The sequence below is a fragment of the Vidua macroura genome, chromosome 26, assembly GCF_024509145.1.
Source record: "Vidua macroura isolate BioBank_ID:100142 chromosome 26, ASM2450914v1, whole genome shotgun sequence".
Taxonomy (NCBI): domain Eukaryota; kingdom Metazoa; phylum Chordata; class Aves; order Passeriformes; family Viduidae; genus Vidua; species Vidua macroura.
This window is the reverse complement of record NC_071596.1, coordinates 6,372,684-6,393,827: the sequence shown is the minus strand read 5'-3', so window position 1 is coordinate 6,393,827 and position 21,144 is coordinate 6,372,684. Positions and strand designations below refer to the sequence as shown.

Here is a 21,144-nt window from a genome sequence, read left to right as displayed (position 1 = left end):
GCCGGAGGCTGGGGGGGCTCGGGGTGTCGGTTGCTGTGGGGGGAGACTGTGGGCTGGGACACCCCTGGAGCTGTGCTGTGACACCGACGCGGTGACACTGTCACCTCCAGGCACACCTGCGGTGGGGTGAAACCTGACTGGGTGCTGAGCTGTGGAGCTGTTATGTGGGGAGGGGCAGGAGTGGCTGCTCATGTCCCCTCTGCCATGTCCCAGCCTTGTCCCCGCATCCTGGGTTTGGGGACAGAGAACAACAACCAGAGCTCCATGGGACCCTCAGCACCTCACAGACAGGATGGGAAGTGAGTGGCTCTTCCCTTGGGGAACACCCAGGAGCCCAGTGTGGGCTGGGGGAGGGGGGCCTGGCCAGACCCTGAACTCCCAGGCGCAGCCAAGCGCTGGAGGAAGCTGGGAGGGAACGGAAGCAGCTCAGGTTCCTGCGGTGACTTGTGCTGCACCGGGCACCCCGCGCCCCGCTTTGACGTCATTTCGGGTAGAGCAGACCTCGGGCTGCCCCCCCTACAACCCCTGCCCCCCCCACACCCCCAGCCCGTGCCAAATTTGGCAACGAGAAGAGCTGCCGACCACAGCAGGAGCAACACGGTGGCCTTGTAAGGCAATCGCTGCCGGGAGGGCACGCGGGGGACACACACACGCGTGTGCACACAGGGACAAGCGCCAGCAGCCGCGCACGGGGGGACATGCAAACAGTCCCGCTGTGGGTGCTCCCCTGGGGAGCCCCCAGTCCATCCTTGGGAGGTCCCAACAGCTGCTGCCTCCCATGGGCTCAGCTCAGGGTTTGGGGTGGTCGTGGGGGAGCAGGGGGTGCCGCAGGGTGTGAGCTGGGATGGGCCTGGCCCCAAAGCCATGGCATGGCTTCATGGCACAGGACGGAGCAGGCACCTGGAGGAGGTGTCTGTGGCACGGAGAGACAAGCCAGGGCACAGGGCGCTGCATTGTGCCACGCCACAGGGTGACATCACCACGCCCAGGGCCCCCAGATGCTGCTGATAACAGCGGGGTCACTGGTGGTGGGCAAGGCTGGGCAGAGCCCTCACTGCCCAGCCCGGGTGTTGGTGTGCTTCACACCCCCTGCACCCCATCCTGGCTCCTCTCCCCACTGCCCCCAGCCCTGCCCAGCAGCCGGCACTGCTGCCAGGCTGTGCTCATCCCAGTGTTCCCAGTATGGAGCAATCCACAGCACCAGCATTGTGCCTGCGGTGTGGTGCCCGCTGTGGGGGCAGTGTGGGTGTCACCCAGCAGGTGTGTCCGTGCGCCCACAGCCAGTGGGTGGGGACAGCTGGACCGGGTGCCCCCTTGTCCCTCTGCCCAGCCCTTGCCGCAGAGGGTGCGCCAGGAAACACCCACAGCCGCATGGCTCCCAGGGCTCCCGGCACACCCGTGGGCCCTGTGCACGCCCGCGGTGCCGGGCACACCCCGGCGCAGGCATGCGTGGAGTTCCGCGTCAAGCCTTGCACACCCAGCCCTTGCACACCCACCCACAGCTCCCTTCACCCCACAAACCCACCCGGCCTCCCCGCAGCGCCCGCCCGCACCCCCCAGCCTGCAAACACACATGTGAACCCCCTGTGTGCCTGTGAACCCCACGGCCGAGGGCGGTGGCCATGGGACCCCCACGGCCGCCTCCAGCTCCCTCATGGTGTGGGGTGAATCACGAAGCCCCAGCCCCACAGCCCCCTGGAATCCCTCCGGCTGCACCCGGCGCTGGCTGCGGGCGAGAGACGGGGCTGGCGCGGCGGTGCCAGACGCCGGGTGGGCGACGTGCTGCTGCGTGTCCCTGGCACGAGTTGGGAACACGGCGTCTGCCGCAGCGGGGTCCCGGGTGGGGGCGAACCCCGGCCCCCGTGTGGGGATGCAGATGGTCCCCCCACCACCCGGCTGTGGGGCACCCGCCAAGGCTGGGGCACCCATGGGTGCCCCCTGGATGTCCCCGAGGGTGCAGCGGCCCCCGAAAGGCTGAGCCCCCACATCAGACCCCGGTGCTGCTGTGGGGCCGGGCTGTGGGCAAGCAGTCCTGGTGTGGGGGTGCAGAGGAGGCCGCGGGAGGGGGCCGGGAGCTGCCGGCACAGGGATGGATCCTGGAATTAAAAACATTCCAGGAACTGACTTTGAACCAGATAAAATAACAAGCGCCGTGAGGAATGTCTCACCCCGCCCACCAGCCGCGGCCCCACGGCACTCCCCACAGCCTCCCACTGCCCCACACGTGTCCACGGGCCCTTGCACACGCGTGTGCACGCAGAGCTTGCAGCCAATGTGCACACGTGTGCAGCACAGCCCGGCTGCTGGGGGTTCTGGGGATCTCCGGGGGGGCTGCACACCCCGGCTGCTGTGAGGGGCTGCAGCACACCTGGGCTGGGCTGTGGGGATGCACACACAGCTGGTGTGCAGTTCCACGCATGGAACACAGCCGGACACGCGTGGCTGTTGTGTGCACAGCAGCCCTCCCGCCCTGGCCCCGGCCCCCTCCCAGCCCATCGTGGGGCAGAGGGTCCCCCCGTGTCCTCGCCAGCCCTGGGGCCTCCCCGGCTCCCCCAGCCTGGCCCGCAGCCGCGGCCGGCGGAGCCCGGCGTGCATGGCTGGTGACACCACGGGGGCGGCGGGCCCGGGGGCGCGGTGCCAGCCCATCCCCGCGGACCCCCCCCCGCCGGGGCCGAGGTCACAGCGGGGCTGGAGCAGCAGCAGGAGCTGCGCTGGGAACCGGCACTGGTTGCACTGCGTGTCCCAGCCTGGCTGCCTGCCCTTGACAGCAACAAAGACCCCAAATCTCCCTTTTCCCCTCCGTCTGGGGAACCTCCCAAAAGCATCTCTCAGCTGAGGAGTTTTGGGAGGGGGGCAGCGGCTTAGGCGCCCCCTTTGTCCCCCATTCGCATCCACAGGGGATGGCGCTTAAATGGCCCCAGTGACATCGGCACGGTTGAGGGGTAGCCCCTGTGTGACCCTGACCCCACAGCCTGTGCCGTGGGGGTCTCGTCCCCACACCATAGCCCCGGGCAGTGGGGCCAGGGCAAACACGGGGCTGATGGGGACACAGGGCCAGAGGGCATCGCCGGTGCGTCACCGTGTTTACGAGGACCTCGAGGAGCTCTCGTGACGTCCGTGCGGGTCCTGCCAGCCCAGGCCCTGCCAGGTGGCATAGTGCCACCACCGCCACGCCACCCCCCTGGCCACTGCTCAGATTTTTGGGGCTGGCATGGGGCCACCTGGCCCCTGGCGGCGCGGGGGGCACGGAGCAGGGTGCCCCCCCCCCGTCACAAGGCACCGTGCGAGCGGCAGATGGGGCGGGCGCGGGGCTATTTATAGCAGCGGGACCCACAGGTAGCGACGGTGCGTCAGCGCGGTGACGCAGCCCCGGCCGCACGCCCCCGCAACTGGCTCCCGAGCCCCCCCCGAGCCCCCATCGCCAGGAACGGGGGAGGTCCCCACGTGCGCTGGTCACAGCTGGAGGATGCTCAGGCCTTGGCTGCGCTGTGCGGGGGGAGGCTGAGAGGGGCACGCGCCTGCGCCGCCCCCAAATCCTGTGTGTACACGTGTGTGCGTGTGCGTGCATGTCTGTGTGCACAGGGTCCCAGAGAGTGGACGCTCTGTCTCTGCATGTCCCAAGCTGTGTGTGTCACTCCATGTTCCCACACATGTCACCGCGTGCGCCCACTCCTGTGTCCCCCACGTGCACGGCGGCAGCAGCGCTGCGGTGATCTGCACGCTCGCGTCGCTGCGTGTGCCTGGCATGTGTCCCCCGTGCGTTCTGCTCCGTGCACACGCTGTGTGTGTGGCCGTGGCAAGTCTCTGCGTGTGCGCGTGGCCGCGGTGGCCCGGGGTGACTCAGCCCCCAGGCAGCCCAAGAATGCCCCCTCCCCACCCTCTCCCCGCCCCTGGCCTGCGCTGGGAACGGACTGTCCTGGGGGACGGTGACACCCAGGGCTGACCCAGACCCTGCTGGGAAGATGAGGCGGTGCCCCCCCGCCCCGCTCCCCCCATCCTGCCCCCCCGCCTCCATCCTGCCCCCCCCGCCATCCTGCCTTCTGGGAACCGCTTACAGGGGCGGAGGTGAGGGGTCAGGGGAGGCTGGGCAGGGCTGGGGCCCTGCGGCTGGCAGGGAGGGGGCCTGGAGGAGCCCCCAGGGACAGCCCTCCCCCCTCCCCTCTGCCGCGGGTACTCCAGAGCTCGGAAGGCCATCGCAGAGCTGGGGTCCCCTTGGTAGTCCCAGCAGCAGCGCCCACCCATGACCGGGATGAGCCCTGGGGGTGCCCAGGCCAGGCGTGCACGAAGTGGGGTCCTGCTTTGGAGTCCCTCGGCCACCGGGGCGTCAAGACCTGGGGCTATCCTGGCCGGGGGCACAGGCAGGTCCTGCTCCGTTCCCCTCCGCTCGGGGAATCCGGGCCAGGTGTTTCCCCCGGCCCGCCGGACCCCTGCCCACCGCGGCGGCAAAGCCCGGCCCGGATCCGCAGGCACGGAGCGGGACAGCACTCGTGGGTACCCCGCGAGCCCCGGCCCCGGTTCCCGGCACAGCTCAGGTCGCAGCTCGGAGGGGCTCGGGGCGGGCGGGGGCTCCCGGGAGACCGGCGGTCCCGGCCGGGAGGTGGGGCCGGGCCCCAGGCTCCGCTCCGTGCTCCTTGATCCGTCCCGGGCTTTCCACGCTCCCGGCCCCGCTCGTTCATTCATAGATCGCGCGCGCTCCCGGCCCATTCATCCCGGCGCGCGGGGAGCTCCGTTACCGTGGCAACCGCCCCCCCCCCCGCTCCCCCCGCGCAGCCGGAGCGCTGGAGGGGCCGGGGGCGGCCCGGGCTCCGTGCGCCTCCGTGTGAGGGGCGATCCTGGCGACAAGAGCCCGGCGGTCCCCTCGTTCGCAAGGCTGCAGGCGGGGGGCGCTCCCGCCGGCTCAGCCCCGCCGAGGTTCGGGCAGCGGCTGCCACGTCGGCGGGGGCGGCCCCCCTTCGCTCCCCCGGGCTGGGGCAGGAGCCCGGACCCGGCGGTTTCCACCGTGGGCTGGGCTTGGCGCAGCATAACCTTGACGATCCCTCCCCACCCCCCAGTTCCCACTCCACCCTCCCCCGTCTCTGTGGTTGTGGCACTGAGCTCCGGCTCTGCAGAGTGCAATTTCCCCACCCCCCCAAAGTGGTGGGGACCCCCCAGAGGGGCGGGGTACAGCGAGTGCCAGCGGGGAGCTGTGGGTGCGAACTGCCAGGTGACAAAGTGCGGGTGTCCCAGTACTGCGTGTGAGGGTGGGTGCAGGTCACACGTGTGCACCCACGGCTGCGTGTGTGTGGGGGCTTGTGCAGACCCTGCAGCCCTCCTTCCGTGCACCCCAGGTTCAACTGTGTGGGGAGGACAGATGTGGTGCTGCGGGCACCTATTGCACAGGGCTCTGCGTGGGTGGTTGCAGAAAGCTCTGGCATGCAGCAGGGGCACAGCAGGGATCTGCAGCTGGACAGTTTCCCAACGTCCTCTTCTTCCTCTCCAGGTTCGAGAGTGAGGAGCCACAGCCTCAGGGGCAGGAGAAACTGCTGCTGCAACCCCACAGGTGAGCCCCAGCCCCACAGGTGGGCTCCAGCCCCCGGCCCGATGTATAAACGTGATAGGGCTGTGCTCCAGGTCAGCGTGGGGCTGAGCGTGGATCCTCGCACTGCTGCACTCGTGCGTGCTTTGCACAGACGTGTTCTCCCGAATTTGTGCATGTGGAGGGCATGGGCATTCAAGACGCCGGGTGCACACGTGTTGGTGCTTGTGCCCTCGGGTGCATCTGTGTGTGTGTTCGCACCGATCCCACGGACGGGGCGGGTGTGCAGGGCCCCCTACACGCGGGGGTTGCCCTCACATGCAGCCGTGTGCGCGTCGCGGGCTCCGCACGCCGGTCCCGGGCCCCTGGCGCTGCCGGGATGACTCACGGGCTCGCAGAGGAAGCCGTGACTCAGTGCTGGATTCCTGCCGCTCCCCACCCCCTGGCCGCTCCGGCCACCGCGGCCACGTGGAACCCGCGGGACCTGCGGGTTGTGATGGTGCTGGGGGTCCCCGTGGGGCTGCTCGGGGCCGTGCTGGGTGCACGGCCTGGGCTGTGGGGACGGAGGGTCCCTGGGAACCGGTGCCTTCGGGCGCGCAGGAGGAGGATGCCCCGGGCTCGGGGTGGCACCGCGCACACGCCGATTCCCGCCCCAGCTGGGCGTGGGGTTCCGGATCGGGCACGTTTCCCGGGTGACTCGGGCGGCTCCGGCTGTGCCACCCCCGGGCAGCGGTGCCAGGCGCTGCCCCGAGCTCCTGCCTGGGGAGCTAGGGCTGCTCCACCTGCCCTGGGTTTGCCGTGGATCTGGGCTGTGGCTGCAGCTCCACCTGCCCCTGGCACTCAGCCACCGCTGGCACCGGGCTCCCCAGCTGCTCTGGCTGTCAGCCCAGTGCTGGGCAAGGGTCTGGGGTGCCATAGTGTCATGCAGGCAGGACTGTGGACCAGAGCAGGGACAGGTGGCTGCAGAGGGAGATGATCAGTGGTGCCATGTGATGCCTAGAGTGCTGTGCCAGGAGCCAGCAGTACCTCAGGCACTGCCCTGGGGATCAGTGGCACTGTGCAATGCCCAGGGTGCTGTGCTGGTGATGCCACACAGTACCCAAGGCTCAGTGCCATGGCACGGGCAGCCTCTGTGAGTCAGAGCAAGGTGCAGCAGCTGCCTCCTCCCTGCTTGCCCGTTCCCAGGCCCTGCTTACCAGATTCACTTTTGCAATGACTGGTGCAGCCACCCCAGCTCTGCTGAGCTCGCCCTGACCCACTCTGCCCACGCTACCTGTGGCCTTCTGCCCCCACATCACCACCTGTGACCTGGCACGGTGCTGCTGCTGCTGCCTCGGCCAAACCCCCTTAACCTTGGCCCTCGCCAGCTCCCGCCCCAGGTGCTGGTGAGCTCTGCCTTCCTGAGCGAACCCCATGTGTTCTTGAGGGGCTGCAGCCCCCTCGGTGGGGCTGGGGGCTGGTGGGTGACAGTGAGGGGGTCTTGGCCAGTGGTGAGTCAGCACAGGCAGGTGTGGACAGGGACTGGGATGGGGACGCCTTGACTGGGGACACCGTGATCGTGATCGGGGAATGACTCATGTGTTAAACAAACAAACAGGCGAGTCCGTGTGAAGCTGCGCTGGCAGTTTCCTCCATGCCCCAGCACCAGGGAGCTGCTGGTGCACCCCAGTCATTGATCTCCCACAGTGGTCACAGCACAGGGAACAGTCACGGAGCTGCTGCTGTGTGCGGTGTCACACACAGGCGCACAGGACAGCCAGCAGGACAGACCCGAGGGTCCCGAATGCAGGGCAGAGGCTGATGGACACTGCTGATTCCGGGGATCTCCAAACACCTGCCTTTTGTCCTCGCTGCAAGAGCTGCAGTGGCCAGGGCCAGGCAGGCACCTGGGGATTTCCAAGGTCCAAGCTCACCTGGGCTGGGGCTGTGCGGCCTCTCCCTGGGCCGGTAGGTGTAAAACCCAACCGTAGGCAACTGCCTAGCTCATGGCATGGCCAGCCTGCCCGGGCATCCCACAGCTTGGCCACGTGCCCACTGGGCTGAGAGTGAGCTCTGGGGTGGCAGCTGACTGCCCAGCTCTGGCTTGTCCTGATCCTGCAGCCCTGACCTGGAGGTGCCATCACTGAGCCAGTTCTGTCTGTTCTCAGATGAAAAGTGCTTCCCCCAGGCCCTGCTGCAGCCAGGGCAGAGCCAGCGTGTGGCTGTGAGTGATGCTGTGCCCCAGCACAGGGTCCATCATGTCCCCAGTCCTTGGTGGTGCTGTGCCACCAGCACCGTGTGATCTGGGACCTTGTGCACACACGCACTCAGAACGTCAGGATTGTTTTGTGTTGAGGCTGGAAAAGGGTCAGTCGCTTACTGGATTTTTTTCCACCCTTTCTGCTGTGGGTTTGGCCAGGTGCCCGGGGCAGGCGCAGGGGGTGGGTGTGAGCAGGCATGTGATGAGCCGGGTGTGACGGGGCTGGCGAGAGCTGTGAAAGTGCTGAGCTGGTGTGAACCTGCCATCCATCCCCATCTCCTCCTCTCCAGCCCTTCCTGGAAGAGCTGCAGGGAAGGTCCCTGCTGTGTGTATGGTGTGGGTAGCTGTGCCCATCCCCGTGGCATCTGGGTGCCTCATACAGGAGGGAGAGCCTGTGAGGCTGAAGGCTGCAGGGCTGGGGGTCAGTGCAGCTTCCCTGGGTGCTCCTGCCTCGCTGCGGGGGGACAGGGTGAGGACCCCACACTGGCGGGGGACATTGTTGCTCTGGGAGTCCCTGAGCTGCTTCCTCTTCCCCGTGGCGGGTGTATGGGGCTGGCAAGAGCATGTCCTGCCTGGAGCCACACGCTGAGTCAGGGACAGAACAGGAATAGAGTCGGGTGCCTGAGTCATGGCCCATGTGTGAAACCAGCAGCACTTCCCCAGGAAGGGGGAACCCCGCAGCCCTGACAACCCTGGTACATGTTGGCCACTTCCCTGGGATCAGGGTTCTCCCCTCCTGGATCAGCCCTAGCCTCTTTTGGAGCTGAGAGCTGCTGGCTCTGTCCTTCGCTGCTGTCAGCAGCCACAAGGACAGGAGATCAGGCAGGAATGCAGGCAGGGAATGACTGCCGCACCTCAGGACCCCCTCCGTGCACCCACACGGGGCACAGAGCTCCCCGCCAGCCCCCAGGGCTTTGCCAAGGGGCTGGGAAAACCTTGGGAACGGTGTGCAGGGAAGAGCCAGAGTACTCAGCCACCCTCCTTTGCAGTTCCCCTTACACACGTGTGTGCACAGTGCACTCCCACACAAGCATGCGCATCACTCCGTAAGTGCGACAGCCTGCCCTGCACCCCAGCCCCCCCAGCCATCCGTCTGTCCGTCTGTGTCCCCCGCCAGCTCCCACAGAACACCCCTCCCTCCCACCTCCCCCAGAGCGTTTCCGCAGTGTCTCCATTGATAAATCTGGAGCGTTGCCACGGCGACGCTGCAATGGGGCGCAGCGGGTGCGGGGCTGCCGAGGTGGGGGTGAGGGTGGGGGTGAGGAGGGCCCGCTGGATCCTCGTGTGAGATTGTACACGGGTGACTTCCCAGGTGTGTGGATGCTCACGTGTGGGTGTGCACACATGCAAGAACCGGTGCGTGCTCTGCATGTGCAGGGCTGTGGGAGTTTGGGGACCCCGCTCTGGGGCAGCAATCGCAGACGGGGCCTTTGGCTCCGTCTGGTTCTTCCTGCAGCAGTGCCGGGAGGGAAACTGAGACACTGGCAGCGTGGGGTTCACCCTGTCACAGTCTGTCACTTGGGGCAGGGGCTGCTTGGGGACAGGGGGACCTCACAATGCCACCACCTCTGACCCTTCCTGCACAGTGCTGGGTCTGGCCAGCATCGTCACGCCCTGGTTGCGGTCTCACACACGTGTGGGGCTCTGCAGCGGGATTGTGGGGTGCTGAGGGGGTGCTGGGTGCCAGCATCAGCCCCATTTGCAGCCAGGAGCTGGGGGGACACGGGCAGGACCCCAGGGCACGGGGTGACACGGGGCTGCCGGCGAGCGCAGCGCGGCCGTGGCACACGCGTGGGCTGCGCGGTGCCGTGTGGGCAGGATCGGTGCATGTAGCGTGGCTGCCCTCTGCTGCCACGGCCACGGCAGCGCCCAGCACCCCGGCACCCGTGGGACGCTGCCGGGGGCCGCGGCAGGGACCCCCAGGGTGCTGAACAATGGCAGCTCTCTCTGCCAGCCCCCGGCCCACACCAGAAGCCCCCGGGCTGGGGTGAGGGACTGCCAGTGTGAGGCAGCAGGGCAGTGAAGCTTTGAGAAGCTGTTAAATCTGAAATCCCCCTCCACCCTGTGCCCCCCCCAGCTGGGATGGGGTCATGCAGCAGCCAGGAGGGAATTAAGCTTTTTCTGGGCTTCCATGGGGAAGGGGCTCAGCCTGGGGAGGGCTGGTGTCAGTTCTTGGTGGCTCCCGCTGCTCTCGGGGCATGGGGCTGGCATGGATCTTGCAGCTCCCTCCCATCCTCCATCCCGCTGCGTTGGGAAGCAGGTCACGTCCAGCTCCCGGCACGGCAGCGATGCCAGGCGAGCTCAGCTTTCTGGGGCAGCTCTGGGCTGCTGGGAGCCGCTTCCAGCGCTTTTGGGGATTGTGGGAGGAGGATTTCCAGCGGTGCGGGTCTACGTGGCACTGCCACCCTGGGAATGTGGCAGTGGGGAGCTCAGCCCCCACTCCCCTTCAGCTCATCCCGATGGGTGCTGGGGGTCTTTGCTGCTCTGGCAGGAGCATTGCCAAGCTCCCCCAAAAGCTCATTGCTCCAGGAGTCACGGCCCTGTCTCAGGGCAGCTGTGCTGGGTGGCACCAGCCTGTGCAGTGCCAGGATCCGGCCTTTCCCTGTGGAACGCCCGGCTCCCAGGGCAGGTGTGGTGCTGCTGGAGGCAGAGACGCTGCCTCTACCTGCCTCCATTCGGATCGGTGCGAGGGGGGAGAGCGGGGGAACTTTCCCGACTCGTTTCCCCACATTGAGGGGAAAAAAAGAGAAGGAGTCGCATGACTTGGAGCTTCCCGAGAGGCAGTGCGGGGAGAGAGTGACCCAGGGAGCCAAGAATCTGCTCCGCTGTCGTGTCTCATTCCTGCTCTGCAGCGCGGGGCTGGGAGAGGTTGGGTTACGGGAGGCGCGGAAAGGGGACGGTGCAGGATGAGCTCATGCGAGGGCGCGGGAACCTTCTGGGCAGGAAAAAACGTTGATGCTGCAGTTCAGGGATTTCTGCAATCGCGGCGGTTCCCGCAGATGCCGGCTCACTCTGCCGGGCCACCCCTCGTGCCGATGGCAATAAAATGACTCGGGGACGGCTGTGGGCTCAAGGTGATTCACGTGCCCTTGCAGGGAAACAGCAGCACACAGCGACCCACTGAAGAGCAGAGGGGTCTTGGGAGGACATCAGGGTCCTGGGGAGCCCTGAGACCCTTGTGCAGGGAGCTGGACAAAAGGCCACCCTGCACGGGATTGTAGGGGGTGTGACACCACCGGCCCTACCGCAAATCACAGCAGCAAACTGCAGTGGGAGACATGCCTGAGGGAGTGTATGGAGGAGTCCAAGGGGTCTGGAAAAGTTCCAGTTTCCCTCAACACCTGGGCTGGCCCCCCTCGGTGTGGACTTTACCTCTTGCTGGGGAGGGATACGATGTTCCCAATTCTTGGCAGCTGTTCCCCTGCAGACCGTGATAAACCCTTCCTGCGTCCCCAGCCCTCTGTCCTGCAAGGTCGCCTGGTGTCAGGCGGTCAGAGGCTGTTTGTCCTGTCCTTGGGCAGCATCTCCTGTCCTTAAGAACTCAATGCTGCAAATGCTCTTAGATGATGATTAATGAGCGCTTATATAACTGAACTGAGTCCTTAATGCAGACAGGAGGGCGACAGGAGGGAAGGTGGGAGCAATAAACTGCACGTCACTGCTGCCGCTGCTTTTCCCACACCAGAGAAGCTGCGTTGTGTGCAGGGGGACCCTGGCAGATGTGGGGGAGAGGCCACCCACGGGGAAGCAGCTTGGGCAGCCCCCATCTGGGTTTTCCAGGCAGTTCTGTATCCTGTGGGAGTGAGCAGCTGTTGGTGCTGCCCTGAACCACGTTGCCCTTGGCATGGTCGGGCTCTCTGGTATGGCAGAGCTGGGAGGTGAAGGGTTTATGCTGGAAAAGCATTCATGTGTGACAGTGGCTGGAATGTTGTGCTGGTAAGCTGGGAGTGCTGGAGGAAAAGGGCAAAAATCCCACGGTAACACCTTAGTGTGACCTGTGAGGAGTGATGAGGCCGCTGCTGGAGATGCTGGGTGCAGTTGTTTCTAAATTTGGCTGTGTTTGGGCAGGTAGGGATGGTCTGACACACAAGATTTGGTTTTCCATAATCTAGCTGGGAAGCACCAGCCCTGATAAAGCTGCTGCTCAGTGCCAAGGCAATTACATGGTTGTCATGGTTACCACATGCTTATTTTCACCATCTTCCTCAGCTCAGCCGGAGTGCACCGGCATTCCCAACCCTGAATCCCCCCTGACCTCAATCGGGGTGCACTGGCATTCCCAGCTCCGAATTCCCCCGGGCTCCAGCTAGGTGCACCAGTATCTCCGATTCCAAATCCCCCCTGGCCCTCAGCTCATTTCCTAATACTCCAGTTTGGAAATCCCGACGCTGCTGTGACTCCCGTCACCTCAGGGCAACTTGTGCCAGCCCTGATCTCGTGCACCTTTTTGTTGTGGATCCCATCCCGTTGCTCCCTGTGGATCCAATCCTTCTGCTCTCTGTGGATCTGATCCCTGCGGATCCTGTCCCCCCGCTCCCCGTGGCTTTGTCCTACAGCCCGGTAAATCCCGGTCACAGGGAAGCGCAGTGGCCGCGCTCCTCACCACGGCAACGGCGGGATTGCGTCAGGGCTTTTCTTTCCAAATGCAAAGCTGGATGAGCAACTCCCTCGGGGACAGTAGTAAGGGAGAAGGGAATATTCTTTTCCCTGGGGCGCTTTGGGACTGCCAGTTCTTAATCCAGCCCTGGCTTGGTGTTTGCTCGCGGCTCCAAGGCTGCCGTGGGCCTGACACGGTGGGAACAGTGAGGGCTCCCATGCCAGGGACACCGAGGGGTCCTGTGCTGGGGACACTGAGGCCTCTCGTGCTGGGAAGACTCCGTGTGCCTCCCCTGTGGCACCTCCCTGCTCCTGGTATAAGATGATCTTGCAGGGAAAACCAGGAAGGAGCCAGAGGCTCGGTGTTGGATGGGGTGGAGGCGCAGGGACGAGCTCTGCTTCAGTCCGGCCTCACATTCCCTCCTTTCCTGCAATCCCAGCAAAAACAAAGGCAGAGGAGGCGGCTCTCGCGCCCTGCAGGATGTGCTGGGGCGTGCAGAGCTCCCCCACCGCTGTGCCTGGGAGCAGGGAGGATGGTCCCAGGGGCTTTGCCGGGGCTCAGGAGCAGGAACGCGGTGCCAGCGGAGCGGGTGGGGGAAGGGGGGCTGCCTGGAGGGCTTTGTTCCCTCCCAGCCCCGGGTACGGCACAGCACCAGAGGACGAGGCGTGGCACCACTGCCCCGAACTCCCCTCCCCGAGCACTCCTGTCCCCAGCCCTGGCCCGCGGCGGCAGCCCCGGAGGAGCTGCTCCGGGATTTGGGAACCTCATCAGAGCAGTGCCCGGGGCGGGGGCTGCCCTTGGCTCTCCAGAAGGTGCCGGGGCTGCCGAGCAGGTTTGGGCTCAGCTGCTGCACGGCTCTGGGCAATTCCGTGTGCCCTGGGCCATGAGTGCAGGGACTGGGAAAGGTCCCTACAAACACCACAGCAAGTTGGGGACCCCCAGAGAAAGCCCGTGGTGCTGTGGAAGGAGTGTGGGATGTGCTGGAGGCAGGAGAGAGGCTCATGTTGATGTGGGAATGGCACGGGGTGAAGGCAGGAGGGCAGCACAACTCCTCCTATCACAGCTCCCCCGTGGCATTTCCATGTGGCGCTCTCCCTGCTGTGCTGCCGGACAGACAGAACTTCTAGGAAATCAGATTTGCATTAACAGGATGTGTGGTCCTACAACCTCTGCCCTTGGAAGCTTTAAAAAATAGGTGATAAAAACATCAGTCATGTGGGGGGGGATTGCTTGAATCAGCTCCAGGTGATGCCTGAGGTCCCTCCGGCCTCTGGTGATTCACAATTTCCCATGGCTGCACCTGTACACACAAACAGCTCCGCTTCAGAGCGGATATTTGCACTCCCTAAGGAAGTGCTGGCACTTTTGCCAAATTGGGTCACTACGGCCACAGCCCTGCTCACAGCCAGATCCAGGTGACCAAAATTAGGGCTCATCCAGGGAAAACAGCCATGGGTGCTCAGGTCCAGAACTCACACAGGAGTGAACTCTGCGTCTCCTACGTGGTGTTGCCTGTTTGGGGCCCCTGGCCAGGGCCCTTCTGCTGCAGGAGGTTTGCTCTAAGGATGTGAATCCTGGGCTGTTTCAGTGCTTAATTAACTGCCTTAATGTCTGGTGCAATCTGCCAGGTGAGCCGCTTGCCTGGCAGCTCCCAGCACTGCTTCCAGCCAGAGCCCAGCCTGTGGGACATGCAGCGATGTCCCTGAGCCCCTTGGGCTGTGACATGGGGCAGCTGCGGGCCCTGGGTGCAGCCTGAGCATGGAATATCCACGAGGACTGTCAAATCCACAGTCTGATGCCCCGAGTCAGGAATGATCTGGAGCACTGAACCCTCCTGGCAGCAGCAGCACTGGGGCCAGAGCACACAGTGTCCATTTGGCCCAGCTCTTGCCTTGTGTCACTGGTGACTCTCACTGTCGAAGCAAAGGCATCAACACGCCCCAGGGAGACAGAAATCAAACTTTTGGGACACAACCAAGCAGGGCTGTGCTCGCCATTCCCTGTCACAGGAGCTCCTCTGCTGCCAGCAGCCCTTGATCCTGCTGGGACTCAAATTCCCCCAAAGCAGCAAAGGTTCTCGGTGCTATTGTCACAACACCCGGCCTGCCTGGCTTTGTGTGGAGTCAAATCCCAGTGAATCCCAGTGTTTGTCCCTCAAGGTTTGCAGCGGGGTTAGTGTTGGCCGTCCAGCATCTCAGGCTGGAAAATGGCTCTGTGCATCAAGGTCACTTTATCCACCCTCATCACAGACCAGAAACGCTCACATTAATGGGTCTCTAATTTAATCAAAATGCTGTGCCTGTGATTGCAGGGCTGGGATCTTTTCCTCTCTTGAAGGGCAAAAATCAATTTGCAGTAACAGCAGACGCGTCTGCTCCCTCCTCCAGAACTAGGAAAGTGAGTAAATTTTTTCATGGTATGAAAATAATAATATTGGCCTGGTGTGTCATCCATATTGGGGTTTTTTGTGTGTTTTTGAGCACTTTGGTGGCCGCATTTTGTCCCTGTGGCCCCATGAGCTCAGAAAAACCACAAATGTGGTGCCCCTGGGTTTTGTAATTACTGTATTATCTATGTACAAACTGCCCTTTTCCTGCAGATCCCAAAGGGATCACGACAAATGAGGGAGGAAAAGCCTGATTTCCACGCTCTGGGACGCAGGGAATGGGTGATCACTGCTCGACAGAGCAATCGCAGGCAGGTTTCTTTGCATTTCCCTGTGGTTTGTTTTTCCCCAGTCTCAGGCCCGGTTTGGAAATCGGTCACCAAATAGTGGTGATTTCCGTACTCCAGTGATTTTCTTCTGTGCAGCCTGGCTGTGACTGGAAATACTGGGAGGGAAGGAGGAAGGGCGGAAGGAGGGTGACCGGTGGCTGCAAACTCTGGCTGCGAACCGCAACATGAATTACAAGGAGTTTCTGGAGGCAGAGCAAACGTGTCTGGTCCTTGCCGGGACAGGGGACGCACACACACAGAGTGACCCCTGACGTGTCCAGTGCTGTCCTTGGGCACAGGACACACGCGGGACGCGCAGCCCCGTCCTTGCCACGTTTCCTTCCCGTTTCCTGCACACGGCTATTCCCTGCCGTGCATCTCCTCCTCTCCATTTCTTCACGTGCATCTCTTCCTCTCCAATGTTTCCAAACACTTTTCTATGTGAGATTGTAATTGTATGAAACACTGAACATTTTTTATTTTGAGGCTTTTCAAAGCTGTGTAGCCTCTTGATGAGGCACATCTCTGGCTTTGCCAGTTTTCTCCTTCAATACAAAATTTTTACTGCTGAAGGCATTCTCACTTTTGTCAAACCTCAGGATGGACTTTTAAATATTTCGTTCTTTGGAAAAACAGGCCGAGCAAAGACCTTTGTTTTTGAAGAAAACTTTGACTACTTCTCACTATCATCTCCCAAGTGCGTGTAGGACGACACTGCAAGGAGGGAGCTGAAGGGATCATTCCCCACGGGGCAGAGAAGAGGACGGCAGGTTCGCGGGGACAGGCCGGGCTCCCGGAGCGGGGCGGTGACCGGACGGGCCGCAGCGGGAGGAGCCGCCGGAGCCCGGCCGGGGGCAGCGCTCGGCGCCCAAGATGGCGGCGGCCCCTGAGGCGCCCTTTGTCTGCGGCCGCCGCCGCAGTGCGAGCAGGGCGCGAAACTGGGCCGGCGGGGCGGGGCGGGGCGGGGCGGCCGCGCCCCCCGCCCAATCAGCGGCCTCCACTTCCTTCCCTCTCACAGGGGCGCTCCCGCCCGCCTCCGCGCGCGCAGCCAATGGGCGCCGTCTGCCGCGCCCCGCCCCCGCGCGGGTGGAGGGGGCGGGGCCACGCCGTGGTTTTGTTCGCGCGCCCCTGCCTTCGCCCCCGCCGTGGTTCATTAATATTAATGAAATCCCGCCCAATCAGGTGGTGCAGCGGCGGCGTCGCTTTGGTGGCGTATCGTCCCTCCTCGCAGCGGGCTTCATCTGCATATTCATAAGATAGGCGGGATTGGGCGCGGGCGTTTATAAGGCGCCGCCCCGCCAGGCTCGCCGTACATTTCGCTGAAGCTTTGAAGTGTTGTGTGGACCTCGCGCCGCCCGGGCATCGGTGAGCGCAGTCGCGCGGGGCGTCCGCGACCGCACCGGGCCGGGTGGTCCGCGCTGAGCGGAGCCGTGTCCTAGGGGCAGAGGGCCGGGTCCCGCGGGAGGCTGGGCCGCGGCTCCCGACCCGCCGATCGGTGCCCTCTGCGGGCACGGGGGTCACGGCGGAGCGGGCCGGTCTGGGCCGTGTGGGGGAAGGGGCCGCGGCGGGGGGAAAGGCGTGCGCGGAAACAAAATGGCGACGGGCCTCGGCCGTGCAAAATGGCGGGCGGGAGGGAGGGGGCGGCGGGCGGCGCTGTCCGGCGAGGGCCGGTAGGGGGCGCGGCGGGGCGCGCATGCGCGCTGGTCACGGAGGGGCGGGGGCCGGGAGCGGGGGTCCCAGCGGGAATTGGCGGGACCCGGCCCGGCCGCGGGTTCCGCCGGGGCCCGGCCCCACCGCGGCTGCCCCGCCGCCGGGGCCCGGCCCCACCGCGGCTCCCCCGCCGCCGGGGCCCGGCCCCACCGCGGCTCCCCCGCCGCCGGGGCCCGGCCCCACCGCGGCTCCCCCGCCGCCGGGGCCCGGCCCCACCGCGGCTCCCCCGCCGCCGGGGCCCGGCCCCACCGCGGCTCCCCCGCCGCCGGCCCCGAGCCTCCCGGAGCCCCGGCTGCGCCCCCGCTCCCGCCCACCCTGAGGGACACCCGTTGTAAGGCTGGAAGACCACATAAGGTGTGGGATCGGGGTCGCATGAGTCGTCCGGAAGTTTGGGGTCACATCGGTGTTGTTATAGGTAGTGTTAGAAGGATTTAATGTTTGAGACCTCGCCGGGATTATGTGGATTCTTTGAGTCGCTGACTCGGTTCTGTTGGTTTGGCAGATCAGAATGGCATCAGATGAGGGAAAACTCTTTGTCGGCGGGCTCAGTTTCGACACCAATGAGCAGTCATTGGAGCAAGTCTTCTCTAAATACGGACAGATTTCTGAAGGTGAGACTGGAGAGTCACGATGGGATAGCTTCCCTTACTTAGTATGTTAAATTTCCCTGGTGCTGATGTGTTTTTATTTCCTATATCTCCTTTTCACAGTCGTGGTGGTGAAAGACAGAGAGACTCAGAGATCCAGAGGTTTTGGCTTTGTTACTTTTGAAAATATCGATGATGCAAAAGATGCAATGATGGCTATGAATGGAAAGGTGAGGAGGCTCTGGAGTTGATTTTTTATTTCCCATAAGGGGGGAGGAGAATCAGGGGTGTGCTGCTGTTCAGGCTGCGTGGAAAAACAGAAAAATGCCAGTGTCTTACATGAGATGATATGGATGTAAAGAAATCTGGCTATATGAATTAATACGTAAAAGAATATACACGTATTTATATGCACACTAGGAATACAAATTGATAAAGTTCCATTATGGGACCTGGATGACTGAGATATGACTTTATAGGCATTCCTGTAAATACAATTAATATATCAGTTTTTTTGTCCACTTGGTTTAATTGTGGCATGAAGTAGATGTTTATCTCATGAGGAGCAGTGAGCCCTGGCAGTACTCAGCCAACTGTGAGGGCGTGCAACTCATTCTACATGTGCTTGCTATTTAAATATTTCAGTTTGGCTAACTGTGGTTGTGTTTTAGTCTGTAGATGGGCGTCAGATCCGAGTCGACCAGGCTGGGAAATCCTCCGAGAACAGATCCCGTGGCTACAGAGGGGGGTCCACGGGGGGCCGGGGCTTCTTCCGCGGGGGCCGAGGCCGGGGCCGTGGCTTCTCCAGAGGTGAGTGCGTGGGGGTCAGTCATAAAGTCTGGTTGGGGGGTGTCACTTGTCAGAATGGTTAAAAAAACCTTGTTTCCATGTGTTTCCAAGGAGGTGGAGACAGAGGCTATGGCGGCAGCAGATTCGATTCCAGAAGTGGAGGCTATAACGGCTCCAGAGACTACTATAATAGCAGGTAAGGGCTCTGCCAGCACCAGGGGTCGTGGGCAAGCTGTGGTGGAGCTCATCCCAGCAGAGGAGGAGTTGAGCAGCTGTAAATCCGGTGCTGTTTGTCCTGCAGGAGTCAAGGTGGCTATGGAGAGAGGAACTCGGGAGGCTCCTACAGAGACAGCTACGACAGTTACGGTAAGTCCTGCTTCGAGTGGGAGCGCTGAGTCCGTGTGCTGTAGGAGCTCTGAACCTGCTGAGCCTGAGCCTGGAGCTGGGGCAGGCTCAGGCTGTGGACGTGGTGGTGCCGGGAGATTCTAATTTAATGCATGTGCAGGAGTTGCTCGGATCTAAGGCAAAGCAGGTGTTAAAAAAAGGTGTTCCTGGAGCCCAAACTCGGCTGCCCTAACGCACTGACCCGCGGGTGGGGGATCTCAGTAGCCAAGTAGCCGTAGCCTCAGAGTAATGCAAAGGGAGTAAAATGCTGGAACTTGTCTTTGCTTCAGTGCCTTTACAATTGTGCCTGCTTCTTGTCCTCAGCTACACACAACGAGTAAAAATCCTTCCTGACTCAAGATCGTCCTTCCAATGGCTGTATTTATAAAGATTTTTGGAGCTTCGCTGAAATGGTTATTGTGTAGTACATCTACTTGTATTTTCACTTTTGTAGTATTATCAGTTCTGATCTTGTCATGCACAGCCTGGCAGCTTCTGAAACTAGACTGTCTGATTAGACGGTCTCGGAGAAAGCTCTGCTTTCAAGTGATTTTAATCTTTTTTGAAAGCACTTCAGATTTTATTTTATTCTCCATGAATGAGCCAAGGTGTTCGTTTTTGGTTGTTTTTTTTTTTTATGTTGGGGCCCCAATTCAGTTTCTTTTGAGCTAGCAAGGACCTTGTACCAATGTTCACTGGAAGCTGAACAAGCTGTGGACTTTTTTTTCTTCTTTTTTTTTTTTTTTTTTCCAAGTGCATTACCTTCGTCTTTTGTAACATTCCTTTAGTGTAGCAAGGTAGGAATGCAGCTTGGGTTCCGTTGGAAGGCAAACCACCTTGATATATCTAAAGAGAAACGTGCTTGTATGTTCAACCCGCATAACGGTATTTTTACTGTTGTAATGATGTAAATGACCCAGAACTAGACTTGCAAACTTACCATAAAGAGGTTCTTGAAAATGTTTATTTATATTGTCCTTTTTTACTGGAAGAAATATGCATATTCCATTGCTGTTGTATTTGAAGTGGTAAAGGATTCCTGTATACAGTTTTCTTTGGCTTTACGAAGCCTATTAAAGGACCGTCTGAAATGAACTCTGCTCCTGACATTTACATTTCATTGCACAACACAACCCTTGGAGACGAAGAACAGTCTTGGGAGCGAGAGGAGGAGATTAGGGACAGTGGCAGAGCTGGCCGGACGATTGCCCGGGCGCTGGAATTTAAATCCTAAAATCGGTCTTGACATCTGAATTGGCCAAGAAATTTCACATAAAGTAGTCAAAACTTGTCTGTAGAGGCTGGAAGTACAAACCTGAGGGTGTGCTAGGAGCGAAGTGCAGTTGGAATGCTAGGAAGGATAATGGATGTTTCCTCCAAAGCTGCTGTAGCCTACACTGGGAAGCTGTAGAGAAGAGCCAAGTGCTGTAGTCCCTGGGCTGTTCCCTGCGTGCCGAGCGCGTGTGCGATGTAGGGGAATGCCGGGCTTAGCTTAGCTGTGTCGTTGCTTACAAGTTCTAAGAATTCTTTGCTAGCAAATGGAAACTGCAGTGTCCTTGGAGAAAAGAAGTGTTGTGCCTCCAACAGAAACCTCTGAGACGAGAGCTGCTCTCTTGGCTAGTTCATATGTGGAAATAGTCCTGTAATTCGAGGTAACTCCTTTTGCTCATGTCCGCATCCTTCCTCTTGTTGAGAGCTCATTTGAAAGTCTAATGTACCTGTGAAATATTCCTTTTGACAATTTTGGTCAGCTGCTGGAAAAACGTTAACCCATGCCGTATGCAACCTTTGGCTTGTGGCACACCTTGAGTTCCACAGATCAGAGTTGGGCATGCAGCCGTGTCTTGCTGTAGGTACGGAAGCAAGATTGGAACGAACTCCCTGACTCGATATGTGTTCATCTATTGAGACTCTTCTAGACTTCATTAAGTTGCTCACTTTAATTGTAGCTTTCTTTGCCATCCTACTTGTTGCCATTAACTTTTTCCCATGGCCCACACTTCCTAAGCAGCCATGTCCAAGTGTTAACTCTCTGCTTAGGGGATCCAATCCATGGGCTGGCTGAGCACGGGCAGCAGCCGGCCCGGAACAGTTTTCCCAGACTGTGCTTTGTGGTGTGATGGGTTCAGCGATGGCTTGTGAGACCCTCGTGCGCTGTGAGCTGTGTGGGGAGGTTGGGGGCGAGAGCAGCCTCTGCCCCGGGCCCTTGTTAATGCCTCTCTGCTTTAGCAGGCTGAAGGGACCCGGCACACGCCTCGGAGGCCCAGCGGATCCTGAGCGACCAGAGCTGCGTTCCAGGGATGCTGCAGCAAGTTTGCCAACCAGGTAACATCCCTTTCATGGGTTTTTTCTTTTCCTTTGGCTTCTTGTCCCTGTTCCGTAGCCCTGAGCTCCAAGTGGTGCAGTAACCCTGTTCCTTTCCTGTATCATTATCCACCTTCCAATTATCTTGTCTCCATTTCGTTTCAGCACTGAGACACGTCAGAGAAGACAGAAGGACAGACACTGGAGTGGAGAGATGAAGAGCTCAGAGCAGTGGTGTTGCTCATTTTTACATGAACCAAATCAATCAAGACAGAATAAAACACTGAGATGTGGAAAAAACAAA

The 21,144-nt window shown here is 61.5% G+C and overlaps 1 protein-coding gene across 5 annotated transcripts; it reads left to right on the top strand.

The window, feature by feature from the left end:
- The first annotated feature begins 16,291 nt into the window (after positions 1-16,291).
- On the top strand, positions 16,292-21,144 carry CIRBP (cold inducible RNA binding protein). Of its 5 annotated transcripts, none has more exons than XR_008440690.1 (8): positions 16,297-16,431; positions 17,279-17,387; positions 17,487-17,593; positions 18,035-18,173; positions 18,264-18,348; positions 18,454-18,518; positions 20,769-20,861; positions 21,006-21,144. XR_008440690.1 is itself a non-coding variant. In XM_053999534.1 (7 exons), exons 2-7 carry the CDS (start codon positions 17,285-17,287, stop codon positions 18,875-18,877), a joined length of 516 nt encoding a protein of 171 aa, XP_053855509.1. In that variant the 5' UTR covers positions 16,308-16,431; positions 17,279-17,284; the 3' UTR covers positions 18,878-19,631. The 5 variants fall into 5 exon arrangements, 3 of the variants coding, with proteins under 3 accessions (XP_053855507.1, XP_053855509.1, XP_053855508.1); XR_008440689.1 differs by having other exon boundaries at positions 20,766-20,861; XM_053999534.1 differs by lacking the exons at positions 20,769-20,861; positions 21,006-21,144 and adding an exon at positions 18,861-19,631 and having other exon boundaries at positions 16,308-16,431.